Genomic DNA, 15,090 nt, shown 5'->3' on the forward strand with positions numbered 1-15,090 from the left:
CCCTCCAGAGGCCTCAGGACTCGCCTGATCACCGAGCCCCAGAGAGGAGCCTCCAGCTCGGGGAGAGTCAGAGCCAGCAGCCTCAGCCCCTGGAGCACCTAGTGACACATCACAATAGAAGACCATTATAAAGACCTTGATAAAATATCATTATTAGGGGTTCACAGAGTGAAACCTATTGTTATTCTCATAAATATATATATATATTTTAACATTGTCAAAGAACTCCAGCATAGATGGGTAACTTTTTTCTAATATGGAAACTAGAGGCTATAGGGCCGAGTGGTGCATCGGTCGAAGGCTTGAGGCGTCACTACAGACCCAGGTTCCATCCCAGGCGGTGTGGCAGCCGGCTGCGACCGGGAGATCCATGAGGCGTCACTACAGACCCGGGTTCCATCCCAGGCGGTGTGGCAGCCGGCTGCGACCGGGAGACCCATGAGGCGTCACTACAGACCCGGGTTCCATCCCAGGCGGTGTGGCAGCCGGCTGCGACCGGGAGACCCATGAGGCGTCACTACAGACCCGGGTTCCATCCCAGGCGGTGTGGCAGCCGGCTGCGACCGGAAGACCCATGAGGCGTCACTACAGACCCGGGTTCTATCCCAGGCGGTGTGGCAGCCGGCTGCGACCGGGAGACCCATGAGGCGTCACTACAGACCCGGGTTCCATCCCAGGCGGTGTGGCAGCCGGCTGCGACCGGGAGACCCATGAGGCGTCACTACAGACCCGGGTTCTATCCCAGGCGGTGTGGCAGCCGGCTGCGACCGGGAGACCCATGAGGCGTCACTACAGACCCGGGTTCCATCCCAGGCGGTGTGGCAGCCGGCTGCGACCGGGAGACCCATGAGGCGTCACTACAGACCCGGGTTCTATCCCAGGCGGTGTGGCAGCCGGCTGCGACCGGGAGACCCATGAGGCGTCACTACAGACCCGGGTTCTATCCCAGGCGGTGTGGCAGCCGGCTGCGACCGGGAGACCCATGAGGCGGCGCACAATAGGCCCAGTGTCGTCCGGGTTAGGGGACGGTTTGGCCGGCCGGGACGTCCTTGTCCCATTGATATGTTTTTAATAGGCATTTAGTTCTGTAGGTGCACACAGCACGCGTGTGTAGAGGGAGCGGTCGGAACAGGGAATTCAGGAAGCAGAACAGGGAATTCAGGAAGCAGAACAGGGAATTCAGGAAGCAGAACAGGGAATTCAGGAAGCAGAACAGGGAATTCAGGAAGCAGAACAGGGAATTCAGGAAGCAGAACAGGGAATTCAGGAAGCAGAACTGCGTGATGCTTGGCTTGGTTTATTTTTTGTTGTGTCCTGCAAATGCACATGTAAACAAATGGAACACTAGAGTCAAAGCAAATTAACGTAGTCTTCAAGACAACATTTTGACCAAATAGCTTCAGTATTTGAAACAAAATCGATCTCTGGTTAAAGATGGAGTTATTTTTTTTGACGTCAGTTCGAGTACTGGATTACTCATGCCCATCCCATACATGATGAATCATGTTAAGTTTGATATCTTTAAAAAAGACAACTGTTACCAATTTACTTTGACTATGTAACAATTGTAAATGCCATTAGCAGTTGGCAAAGTTGAGTGTCCCAGAATTCAAAGATGACTGTAATATACCAATCAGTGGTTGGAACATAAATTGTTTTCCAATAGTTTCGTTCTGAACAGAACCATTATTTTTTTCGTTCCGTTCCACTGTTCCGACCAGCAAAATAAAGTTCTGAACCGGTTCTAACCCCAAAAAAGTAACGCTTTATATAGTTTCTTTCTGTTCCTTTTTTAAACCTCTGAAATATATTTTACATTTAGCGCAACATTAAATTATTTCACCAATCATTGTGGATAGAGCACAGAGCGGGCAAGCAATAGTTATTTACACATGCATTGGACAGATGTCAGACAAGTGTAGGGCGTGAGATGCGACTGAGTGAGAGAGGGGGAAGAGGAGGCTTGGCCTGAAACATTATCTGAATTAGGCCCACAGAATTAGAACTACGGAGCGGCTTATATGAAGGAACTCGGAATGTCTTCGAACTGCCGACAGTTGGCTTAACATTGCACCAGAATTAAAATAAAAAACACGTCTGACCTTTTGGTAGTTAATAAATCCAATGTGAAACGTGATAACTATAGTATCCTTAACTAGCATTGAAAAAGTGAATCCATCCTTCTCTAATTAAAAATCCCGCTTGTATCATCAGTAAGCTACAGTGGCCTCTGCTTCAGAGGGGGAGGGGCAGGTAGCCTAGACACACCTTCAAAGGTTTTCTGACTGACTGACTGACTGGGCTTTGCATTGGCTCTTTGCTGCGTTTTTTGGGGGGGACTGGAAAAAAATGCCCGGAACGTAAAATAACGTTATTAACCGGTTCCCATGCTTTTAAAATAATGGTTCTGTTCCAGAACAGTATAGATCACTTTCGTTCCCGGTTCTGTTCCTCTAAAAAAAAAAAAATCTGTTCTGTTCAATGAACCGGTTCCAACCCTAATACCAATACACCAACACTGAAAATATTTCACAAATCTTAACATAAACCATTAGTCAAATAGACTTCAGAATTGGAATATAAACTCAATACATTAAGTAATGACTAAGAATGATTACCTGCTGCATTCAAAGGTAACCAACCTACAGCACTAAACTTAACTTGGTCATCCTTGTGGTATTGAGAGATAAACATGGTAATGCTTTCACTGATTGCACATAAAGGAAGATAATTGCTTGCTTTGTGATCCAACTGATCGTGACCTTTCTGTCATCCTGTGAACCACGTTCATTGCTGCTCGCAGCTATATTTATCATTGTCTTCAACCCCCCCCCCCCCATCTCCTCTCCCTCTCCTCTAGGGTCACTGCTGTAAAAAAACAAAACAATGTTCTCAATCAACCAATCAATCAATCGTACCTGGGTGTGGCTGTCTGACTCCAGAGAGCTTTCCAGGTGCTTCAAGATCTCCATGGTGACGGAACGCCCGCTTCCTGGACTTGTCTCCATGGTTACGGCCAATTCCTCCTCTTCCGTATTGGGTGGAACAGTGAGGCCATTCCCCTGGGTTGTGTGTGAGGTTGTGGCTGGTTGTTTGAAGGTCAGGAGGCGGGCCAAGAGGTGATTTGCGGCCGAGGCAACGAATAGGCTGGGGTCAGTCTGTAGCTGGAGGAGGGGTTTGGTCAGGCCTGAGGAGATCAAATCAAATCCATTTCTATTCATCACATGCTTGGTAAACAACAGGTGGAGACTAACAGTGAAATGCTGACTGACGGGCCCTTCCCAACAACGCAGAGAGAAAGAAAATAGAGAAATAATAGAAAAATATAACACGTAATAATGAAAGTAATAATAAATACACAACGATAACTTGGCTATATACACGGGGTACCCAGTACCGAGTCGAAGTGCAGGGGTACGAGGTAATTGAGGTAGATATGTACATTCTGAAAGTATTCAGACCCCTTGACTTTATCCCCATTGTCAACTTACAGCCTGATTCTAAAATGGATTAAATCATTTAACCTCATCAATCTACACACGACACCCCATAATGACAAAGCAAAAAAAGGTTTTTAGAAATGTTTTGCAAATATATATATTTAAAAAAATAAAAATTACTCAGTACTTTGTTGAAGCACCTTTGGCAGCGATTACAGTCTGAATTCTTCTTGGGTATGACGCTACATGCTTGGCACACCTGTATTTGGGGAGTTTCTCCCAGATCCTCTCAAGCTCTGTCAGGATGGATGGGGAGCGTCACTGCACAGCTATTTTCAGGTCTCTCCAGAGATGTTCGATCGGGTTCAAGTCCGGCCTCTGGCTGGGCCACTCAAGGACATTCAGACACTTGTGCCAAAAGCCACTCTTGCGTTGTCTTGGCTGTGTGCTTATGGTCGTTGTCCTGTTGGAAGGTGAACCTTCGCCCCAGTGGAGGATCTCTCTGTACTTTTCTCTGTTCGTCTTTCCTTAGATCCTGACTAGTCTCGCAGTCCATGCCGCTGAAAAACATCCCCACAGCATGATGCTGACACCACCACGCTTCACCGTAGGGATGGTGCCAGGCTTCCTCCAGACGTGACGGTTAGCATTCAGGCCAAAGAGTTCAATCTTGGTTTCATCAGACCAGAGAATCTTGCTTCTCATGGTCGGAGAGTCCTTTAGGTGCCTTTTGGCAAACTCCAAGCGGGCTGTCATGTGCCTTTTACTGAGGAGTGGCCACTGTGTTCTTGGGGACCTTCAATGCTGCAGAAATGTTTTGGTACCCTTCCCCAGATATGTGCCTCGACACAATCCTGTCTCAGAGTTCTACGGACAATTCCTTCGACCTCATGTCTTGGTTTTTGCTCTGACATGCACTGTCAACTGTGGGACCTTATATAGACAGATGTGTACCTTTCCAAATGTCAAATCATTTGAATTTACCACAGGTGGACGCCAATCAAGTTGTAGAAACATCTCAAGGATGATCAATGGAAACAGGATGCACCCGAGCTCAATTTCGAGTCTCATAGCAAAGGGTCTGAATACTTATGTAAATAAGGTATTTCTGTTTTGTTTTTTTTGATTGATGAGGATTTTTATTTATTTAATCAATTTTAGAATAAGGCTGTAAAGTAACAAAATGTGGAAAAAGGGAAGGGGTCTGAATACTTTCCCAATGTAACTAGGAATAAAGTGACACATAGTAAAACAGTAGCAGCAGCGTATGGGATGAGTCAGAAAGGTTAGTGCAAAAGGGTCAATGCAGACAGTTAAATAGTTACCCAAATAGCTACAAGGACTAACTATTCATCAGTCTTATGGCTTGGTGGTAGAAGCTGTTCAGGGTCCTGTTGGTTTCCAGACTTGGTGCATCGGTTCTGCTTGCCATGCGGTAGCAGGGAGAACAGTCTATGACTTGGATGGCTGGAGTCTGACCATTTTTAGGGCCTTCCTCTGACACTGCTTGGTATAGAAGTATAGAGGGCCAGTGTGCAACTGGATCCTGGACTTCCTGACAGGTGGTGAAGGTAGGAAACAACACCTCCACTTTGCTGATCCTCAACACAGGGGCCCCACAAGGGTGCGTGCTCAGCCCCCTCCTGTACTCCCTGTTCACCCATGACTGCGTGGCCAAGCACGCCTCCAACTCAATCATCAAGTTTGCTGACGACACAACAGTAGTAGGCTTGATAACCGACAATGACGAGACCGCCTACAGGGAGGAGGTGAGGGCCCTGGCGGAGTGGTGCCAGGAAAACAACCTCTCACTCAACGTCAACAAAATGAAGGAGCTGATCGTGGACTTCAGGAGACAACAGAGGGAGCACGCCCCCATCCACATCGACGGGACCGCAGTGGAGAATGTGAAAAGCTTCAAGTTTCCTCTGCGTACACATCACTGACAATCTGAAATGGTCCACCCACGCAGACAGTGTGGTGAAGAAGGCGCTGTTCAACCTCAGGAGGCTGAAGACATTCGGCTTGGCCCCTAAGACCCTCACAAACTTTTACAGATGCACCACTGAGAGCATCCTGTCGGACTGTATCACCGCCTGGTACGGTAACAGCACCGCCCGCAACCACAGGGCTCTTCAGAGGGTGGTGCGGTCAGCCCAACGCATCACCAGGGGCACACTGCCTGCCCTCCAGGACAACTACAGCACCCGATGTCATAGGAAGGCCAAAAATATCATAAAAGACATCAACCACCCGAGCCTCTGCCTGTTCACCCCGCTATCATCCAGAAGGCGAGGTCAGTACACGTGCATCAAAGCTGGGACCGAGAGACTGAAAAACAGCTTCTATCTCAAGGCCATCAGACTGTTAAATAGCCATCACTAGCCGGCTACCACCCGGCTACTCAACCCTGCACCTTAGAGGCTGCTGCCCTATGTACATAGACATGGAATCACTGGTCACTTTAATAATGTTTACATACTGCTTTACTCATCTCATATGTATATACTGTATTCTATTCTACTGTATTTTAGTCAATACCACTCTGACATTGCTCGTCCTAATATTTATATATTTCTTAATTCCATTCTTTTACTTTTAGATTTGTGTGTATTGTTGTGAAGTATTAGCTACTACTGCACTGTTGGAGCTAGGAACACAAGCATTTCACTACACCCGCAATAACATCTGCTAAATATGTGTATGTGACCAATAACATTTGATTTGATTTTGTATGGCAGGGAGCTCTGCCCCAGTAATGCACTCCCCTCTGTAGCGCCTCGCGGGCGAATGCCAAGCAGTTGCCACACCAAGAAGTGATGCAGCCAGTCCAGAACCAGAACAACACACGGCCTTCTGCCCCTTTGGAGCGTATCTGTCCATCCAGAACCAGAACAACACACGGCCTTCTGCCCATCCAGAACCAGAACAACACACGGCCTTCTGCCCATCCAGAACCAGAACAACACACGGCCATCTGGCCATCCAGAACCAGAACAACACACGGCCTTCTGGCCATCCAGAACCAGAACAACACACGGCCATCTGGCCATCCAGAACCAGAACAACACACGGCCATCTGGCCATCCAGAACCAGAACAACACACGGCCTTCTGCCCCTTTGGAGCGTATCTGGCCATCCAGAACCAGAACAACACACAGCCTTCTGCCCCTCTGGCCATCCAGAACCAGAACAACACACGGCCTTCTGTCCATCCAGAACCAGAACAACACACGGCCATCTGTCCATCCAGAACCAGAACAACACACGGCCATCTGGCCATCCAGAACCAGAACAACACACGGCCATCTGGCCATCCAGAACCAGAACAACACACAGCCTTCTGTCCATCCAGAACCAGAACAACACACGGCCATCTGTCCATCCAGAACCAGAACAACACACGGCCATCTGTCCATCCAGAACCAGAACAACACACGGCCATCTGGCCATCCAGAACCAGAACAACACACGGCCATCTGTCCATCCAGAACCAGAACAACACACGGCCTTCTGCCCCTCTGGCCATCCAGAACCAGAACAACACACGGCCTTCTGCCCCTTTGAAGCGCGAGCTTCGTTTCCGTGGCGTTATCAGCTAACCCGTCGATAGAAACCCAAACTTTAAAGAGATGCTTCCCTAGACAGTACACTCCCGAGGGTTCCCGAGTGGTGCAGCGGTCTGAGGCACTGCATCTCAGTGCTTGAGGCGTCACTACAGACCGAGTGGCGCAGCGGTCCGTGGCACTGCATCTCAGTGCTTGAGGCGTCACTACAGACCGAGTGGCGCAGCGGTCCGTGGCACTGCATCTCAGTGCTTGAGGCGTCACTACAGACCGAGTGGCGCAGCGGTCCGTGGCACTGCATCTCAGTGCTTGAGGCGTCACTACAGACCCCCTGGTTCGATTCCAGGCTGTATCACAACCGGCCGTGATTGGGAGTCCCATAGGGCGGCGCACAATTGGCCCAGCGTCGTCCGGGTTTGGCCGGTGTAGGCCGTCATTGTAAATAAGAATTTGTTCTTAACTGACTTGCCTCGTTTAATAAAGGTTAAATAAAAAAATAAAACATAATCACTCCTGTAGTACTACTGGTGCTGTCATGGGAACTGGGAACAAAACGCATTCAAATCATGATGTCAGTGATCTTCAGGTTGGAAAGTCGGAGCTCTAGAAAGATGCCAGAGTTTCCGACTTCGAATTTAAAGTTGGATGACCGTTCAAAACTATTTTTTTCCCCAGTCAGAGTTGCCAGTTGTCTTGAACGCACTGAAGTCCAGAAGTCTGAGATAGCAGAGTTACCAGTTGTGGAAAACCTACCAGCCTGATCCAGGAAGTGGAAGGCCTGTGGGTGGTGCATCATGTTACTCAGGCCATGGATCCAGCCAATCCGCACGCTCGGATCCTCCCATAGGCCAGCCACCTGCCAGCGCTCGCTGTCGTAGGCCACGCCAAGGATGGATCGATCCTGAGATGGAATGAAGAGATGAGTAAATCAATGAATGTCTAGGAGGTGAAGATAGTTTTACGCCCAATCCCAAATGGACCCCTCGACCCTATGCACTTGTGGAGAGCTGAGGTGATTAGATTGGTGTAAACAATATGGTGAAACTTCCACCTGGCAAGATAGAGCTATTACCATATTGACTACAACTGACTCTATCCTATTACCATATTGACTACACCTGACTCTATCCTATTACCATACTGACTACACCTGACTCTATCCTATTACCATACTGACTACAACTGACTCTATCCTATTACCATATTGACTACACCTGACTCTATCCTATTACCATATTGACTACACCTGACTCTATCCTATTACCATATTGACTACACCTGACTCTATCCTATTACCATATTGACTACAACTGACTCTATCCTATTACCATATTGACTACACCTGACTCTATCCTATTACCATATTGACTACACCTGACTCTATCCTATTACCATATTGACTACACCTGACTCTATCCTATTACCATATTGACTACACCTGACTCTATCCTATTACCATATTGACTACACCTGACTCTATCCTATTCCCATATTGACTACACCTGACTCTATCCTATTACCATATTGACTACACCTGACTCTATCCTATTACCATATTGACTACACCTGACTCTATCCTATTACCATATTGACTACACCTGACTCTATCCTATTACCATATTGACTACACCTGACTCTATCCTATTCCCATATTGACTACACCTGACTCTATCCTATTACCATATTGACTACACCTGACTCTATCCTATTCCCATATTGACTACACCTGACTCTATCCTATCACCATATTGACTACACCTGACTCTATCCTATTACCATATTGACTACACCTGACTCTATCCTATTACTATATTGACTACACCTGACTCTATCCTATTACTATATTGACTACACCTGACTCTATCCTATTACCATATTGACTACACCTGACTCTATCCTATTACCATATTGACTACACCTGACTCTATCCTATTACCATATTGACTACACCTGACTCTATCCTATTACCATATTGACTACACCTGACTCTATCCTATTACCATATTGACTACAACTGACTCTATCCTATTACCATATTGACTACACCTGACTCTATCCTATTACCATATTGACTACACCTGACTCTATCCTATTACCATATTGACTACAACTGACTCTATCCTATTACCATATTGACTACACCTGCTGGGTCTGAATTTGGGATTCATCATTGAGCAGAATGGATGGTTGAATGACTGAGTAGGAGGAGAGGATAATCTCAACTCTACCTGTGTTGTGTTTCTTTCTACCCATACAATGCTACCTGGATTGATTGAATATATATATACACACACACAGTACCAGTCAAAATGTTGGACACACCTACTCATTGCAGGATTTTTCTTAATTTTTTACTATTTTCTACATTGTAGACTAATAGTGAAGACATCAAAACTATGAAATAACACATATGGAATCATGTAGTAACCAAAACAGTGTTCAACAAATCAAAATATATTATATATTTGAGATTCTTCAAAGTAGCCACCCTTTGCCTTGATGACAACTTTGCACACTCTTGGCATTCTCTCAACCAGCTTCATGAGGTAGTCATCTGGAATGCATTTCAATTAACAGGTGTGCCTTGTTAAATGTTAATTTGTGGAATTTCTTTCCTTCTTAATGCGTTTGAGCCAATCAGTTGTGTTGTGACAAGGTAGGCGTGGTATACAGAAGGTAGCCCTATTTGGTAAAAGACCAAGTCCATTTTATGGCAAGAACGGCTCAAATAAGCTAAGAGAAATGACAGTCCATCATTACTTTAAGACATGAAGGTCAGTCAATACGGAAAATTCAAGAACTTTGAATGTTTCTCCAAGTGCCGTCGCAAAAACCATTAAGCGCTATGATGAAACTGGCTCTCATGAGGACCGCCACAGGAAAGGAAGACCCAGAGTTACCTCTGCTGCAGAGGATAAGTTAATTACATTTTACATTTTACATTTTAGTCATTTAGCAGACGCTCTTATCCAGAGCGACTTACAGGAGCAATTAGGGTTAAGTGCCTTGCTTAAGGGCACATCGACAGATTTTTCACCTAGTCGGCTCGGGGATTAGAACCAGCGACCTTTCGGTTACTGGCACAACGCTCTTACCCACTAAGCTACCTGCCGCCCCTAATTAGAGTTAACTGCACCTCAGATTGCAGCCCAAATAAATGCTTCAGAGTTCAAGTAACAGACACATCTCAACATTAACTGTTCAGAGGAGACTGCGTGAATCAGGCCTTCAGGGTCGAATTGCTGCAAAGAAACCACTACTAAAGGACACCAAAAAGAAGAGACTTGCTTGGGCCAAGAAACACGAGCAATGGACATTAGACTGGTGGAAATCTGTCCTTTGGTCTGATGAGTCCAAATGTGAGATTTTTGGCTCCAACCGCCGTGAGACACAGAGTAGGTGAACGGATGATCACCACATGTGTGGTTCCCACGGTGAAGCATGGAGTAGAATGTGTGATGGTGCTTTGCTGGTGACACCCTCTGATTTATTTAGAATTCAAGGCACACTTAACCAGCATGGCTACCACAGCATTCTGCAGCGATACGCCATCCCATCTGGTTTGCGCTTAGTGGAACTATCATTTGTTTTTCAACAGGACAATGACCCAAAACACACCTCCAGGCTGTGTAAGGGCTATTTGACCAAGAAGGAGTGATGGAGTGCTGCATCAGATGACCTGGCCTCCACAATCACCCGACCTCAACCCCAATTGAGATGGTTTGGGATGAGTTGGACCGCAGAGTGAAGGAAAAGCAGCCAACAAGTGCTCAGTATATGTGGGAACTCCTTCAAGACTGTTGGAAAAACATTCCAAGTGAAGCTGGTTGAGAGAATGCCAAGAGTGTGCAAAGCTGTCAAGGCAAAGGGTGGCTATTTAAAGAATCATATAAAAAACATATTTTGATTTGTTTAACACTTTTTTTGGTTACTACATGATTCCATGCGTTATTTCATAGTTTTGATGTCTTCACCATTATTCAACAATGTAGAAAATAGTACAAATAAAGAAAAACCCTTGAATGAGTAGGTGTGTCCAAACTTGACTGGTACTGTGTGTATATATATATATATATATATATATATATATATATATATATATATATATATATATATATATATATATATATATATAATAAGCTCACCTGCAGCAGGTTGAAGCCGTGTTGGCTGGCCGCCAACAGGCCGGAAAGTTTGAGGCTGAAGGAAAGCATGCTGGGACCTGTAGTTTTATCCAGACACGCGGTGGATATGTAGTCCACCAGACAGGGGCAGGACTCCAACAGGGCCAGGCCATGGTCTGGAAAACATCACCACAGGTGGTATTAAGTATTATGGCCTGCGTCCCAAATGGCACCCTATTCCCACAGTGCCTGGTCAAATGGAGTGCCCACAGTGCCTGGTCAAATGTAGTGCCCACAGTGCCTGGTCAAATGTAGTGCCCACAGTGCCTGGTCAAATGTAGTGCCCACAGTGCCTGGTCAAATGTAGTGCCCACAGTGCCTGGTCAAATGTAGTGCCCACAGCGCCTGGTCAAATGTAGTGCCCACAGTGCCTGGTCAAATGTAGTGCCCACAGTGCCTGGTCAAATGTAGTGCCCACAGTGCCTGGTCAAATGTAGTGCCCACAGTGCCTGGTCAAATGTAGTGCCCACAGTGCCTGGTCAAATGTAGTGCCCACAGTGCCTGGTCAAATGTAGTGCCCACAGTGCCTGGTCAAATGTAGTGCCCACAGCGCCTGGTCAAATGTAGTGCCCACAGTGCCTGGTCAAATGTAGTGCCCACAGCGCCTGGTCAAATGTAGTGCCCACAGCGCCTGGTCAAATGTAGTGCCCACAGTGCCTGGTCAAATGTAGTGCCCACAGCGCCTGGTCAAATGTAGTGCCCACAGCGCCTGGTCAAATGTAGTGCCCACAGCGCCTGGTCAAATGTAGTGCCCACAGCGCCTGGTCAAATGTAGTGCCCACAGTGCCTGGTCAAATGTAGTGCCCACAGTGCCTGGTCAAATGTAGTGCCCACAGTGCCTGGTCAAATGTAGTGCCCACAGCGCCTGGTCAAATGTAGTGCCCACAGCGCCTGGTCAAATGTAGTGCCCACAGCGCCTGGTCAAATGTAGTGCCCACAGTGCCTGGTCAAATGTAGTGCCCACAGCGCCTGGTCAAATGTAGTGCCCACAGCGCCTGGTCAAATGTAGTGCCCACAGCGCCTGGTCAAATGTAGTGCCCACAGCGCCTGGTCAAATGTAGTGCCCACAGTGCCTGGTCAAATGTAGTGCCCACAGTGCCTGGTCAAATGTAGTGCCCACAGTGCCTGGTCAAATGTAGTGCCCACAGTGCCTGGTCAAATGTAGTGCCCACAGTGCCTGGTCAAATGTAGTGCCCACAGCGCCTGGTCAAATGTAGTGCCCACAGCGCCTGGTCAAATGTAGTGCCCACAGCGCCTGGTGAAATGTAGTGCCCACAGCGCCTGGTCAAATGTAGTGCCCACAGCGCCTGGTCAAATGTAGTGCCCACAGTGCCTGGTCAAATGTAGTGCCCACAGTGCCTGGTCAAATGTAGTGCCCACAGTGCCTGGTCAAATGTAGTGCCCACAGTGCCTGGTCAAATGTAGTGCCCACAGTGCCTGGTCAAATGTAGTGCCCACAGTGCCTGGTCAAATGTACCAAATGTAGTGCCCACAGTGCCTGGTCAAATGTAGTGCCCACAGTGCCTGGTCAAATGTAGTGCCCACAGTGCCTGGTCAAAAGTTCCCTATGTAGGGAATAGCAGGGTGCCATTTGGTACGTAGACATTGTGTAGGTCATGATCGCTTAGAGCTGTTATGGCCATAAAGACCTGCTGTGGGCTGCAGACTTTTCCTGCCCCACAGTCCTGTAACACATCGTCAAATAAACTAAGTGTATAAACCGATACCGGAGCGCCAAGTCTAGGTCCAAACGGCTTCTTAACAGCTTCTACCCCCCAAAGCCATAAGACTCCTGAACAGCTAATCATGGCTACCCGGACTATATGCACTCTTTTACGCTGCTGCTACTCTGTTTATTATTCATGCATAGTCACTTTAACTCTACCCACATGTACATATTACCTCAATTACCTCGACTGACCTGTGCCCCCGCATATTGACTCTGTACCGGTACCCCCTGTAGCTCAGTTGGTAGAGCATGGCGCTTGCAACGCCAGGGTTGTGGGTTCGTTTCCCACGGGGGGGGGCCAGTATGAAAATGTATGCACTCACTACCTGTAAGTAGCTCTGGATAAGAGCGTCTACTAAATGACTAAAATGTACATGTAAAATGTATATAACCTCCCTACTGTTATTTTATTGCTGCTCTTTAATTATTTGCTTTAAAAAAAAAAAAACTCTTAACTGCATTGTTGGTTAAGGGCTTGTAAGTAAGCATTTCACTGTAATGTCTACACCTGTTGTATTCGGCGCATGTGGCAAATAACATTTGATTTGATCAAGGCCAGTAATCAGTAAAGGATCAGTAGTATGGTCCTCTGTAGCTCAGCTGGTAGAGCACTGCGCTTGTAACGCCAGGGTAGTGGGTTCGATCCCCGGGACCACCCATACGTAAAAATTTATGCAGACATGACTGTAAGTCACTTTGGATAAAAGAGTCTGCTAAATGGCATCTTATTATTATTATATAGTCTCTCCTCATCCTCGCTGTGTGAGAGATTATAGCTAGTCTCTCCTCCTCATCCTCGCTGTGTGAGAGAGATTATAGCTAGTCTCTCCTCCTCATCCTCGCTGTGTGAGAGAGATTATAGCTAGTCTCTCCTCCTCATCCTCGCTGTGTGAGAGAGATTATAGCTAGTCTCTCCTCCTCATCCTCGCTGTGTGAGAGATTATAGCTAGTCTCTCCTCCTCGTCCTCGCTGTGTGAGAGAGATTATAGCTAGTCTCTCCTCCTCATCCTCGCTGTGTGAGAGAGATTATAGCTAGTCTCTCCTCCTCATCCTCGCTGTGTGAGAGAGATTATAGCTAGTCTCTCCTCCTCATCCTCATCCTCGCTGTGTGAGAGAGATTATAGCTAGTCTCTCCTCCTCATCCTCGCTGTGTGAGAGAGATTATAGCTAGTCTCTCCTCCTCATCCTCGCTGTGTGAGAGAGATTATAGCTAGTCTCTCCTCCTCATCCTCGCTGTGTGAGAGAGATTATAGCTAGTCTCTCCTCCTCATCCTCGCTGTGTGAGAGAGATTATAGCTAGTCTCTCCTCCTCATCCTCGCTGTATGAGAGAGATTATAGCTAGTCTCTCCTCCTCATCCTCGCTGTGTGTGAGAGATTATAGCTAGTCTCTCCTCCTCATCCTCGCTGTGTGAGAGAGATTATAGCTAGTCTCTCCTCCTCATCCTCGCTGTGTGTGAGAGATTATAGCTAGTCTCTCCTCCTCATCCTCCCTGTGTGAGAGAGATTATAGCTAGTCTCTCCTCCTCATCCTCGCTGTGTGAGGCCTGTGTGTAAGTGTGTCCTCACCCTCCTTGGTGAGACCGGTGAACCAGTCCAGCAGTTTCTCGAGGCTGGTGTCATCTGGTAGGGACTGTCTGGGGTCCGCTAGTACAGAACACACCCGAGGCAGCAGCACCAGGCACTCACTGTCCATGCTGCTTAGAGATGTCTATAGGGAAAAGCCAATAATAAAAACGTTTTATTACTTTAGTTAGACAGATGGTAGCTTGCTAGCTCTGGTCCAGGGCGTTTAGTAAGCGTTCCTCGAGTCACCTAGGAACGCACGCTACCGCCCTGGACCAGAGCTAGCTTGCTAGCTAGGTAAAGTATGGACCTTTATGGCAACACGTTTGTTAGCAAGCTAACCAAGTCAGCTACACAAACAACTAACTGAGTTGAATGACACATGCATGCAAACCTATAGACAACTAACTACAGCACCTAGGTATATGCTGAAGTTATCTGAGAAGCAAATCAGGGACAAATTCACGTCGCTAGCTAGCTAGTAATAGCCTAAAAAGTATCTCAAGGACTGAATAAAAGAGTTTCGTTCTACCAGTGCGTGCATTCATGGATTCCCTCACTACGGAAAGTAAGAAGGACAATTCAAGGTGTGCATAAAATCGATAA

The 15,090-nt window shown here is 47.0% G+C and overlaps 1 protein-coding gene across 1 annotated transcript in view; it reads right to left on the bottom strand.

The window, feature by feature from the left end:
• The window catches only part of LOC311113870 (BRCA1-associated ATM activator 1-like), a 30,284-nt gene extending 15,208 nt beyond the window's left edge, over positions 1–15,076 (bottom strand). The window contains exons 1-6 of the mRNA XM_084189156.1: positions 15,017–15,076; positions 14,488–14,629; positions 11,153–11,307; positions 7,761–7,908; positions 2,919–3,187; positions 1–98 (exon numbers count right to left, since the gene is read on the bottom strand). The exon at positions 1–98 is cut by the window's left edge and continues 69 nt beyond it. Of these exons, the coding sequence (XP_084045282.1) occupies positions 1–98; positions 2,919–3,187; positions 7,761–7,908; positions 11,153–11,307; positions 14,488–14,629; positions 15,017–15,028 (824 nt within the window). The 5' untranslated portion in view covers positions 15,029–15,076. The remainder of the gene's footprint in view (positions 99–2,918; positions 3,188–7,760; positions 7,909–11,152; positions 11,308–14,487; positions 14,630–15,016) is intronic.
• Positions 15,077–15,090: the final 14 nt, after the last annotated feature.

The sequence above is a fragment of the Coregonus lavaretus genome, assembly GCF_964263955.1.
Source record: "Coregonus lavaretus genome assembly, contig: HAP1_SCAFFOLD_317, whole genome shotgun sequence".
Classification (NCBI taxonomy): Eukaryota; Metazoa; Chordata; class Actinopteri; order Salmoniformes; family Salmonidae; genus Coregonus; species Coregonus lavaretus.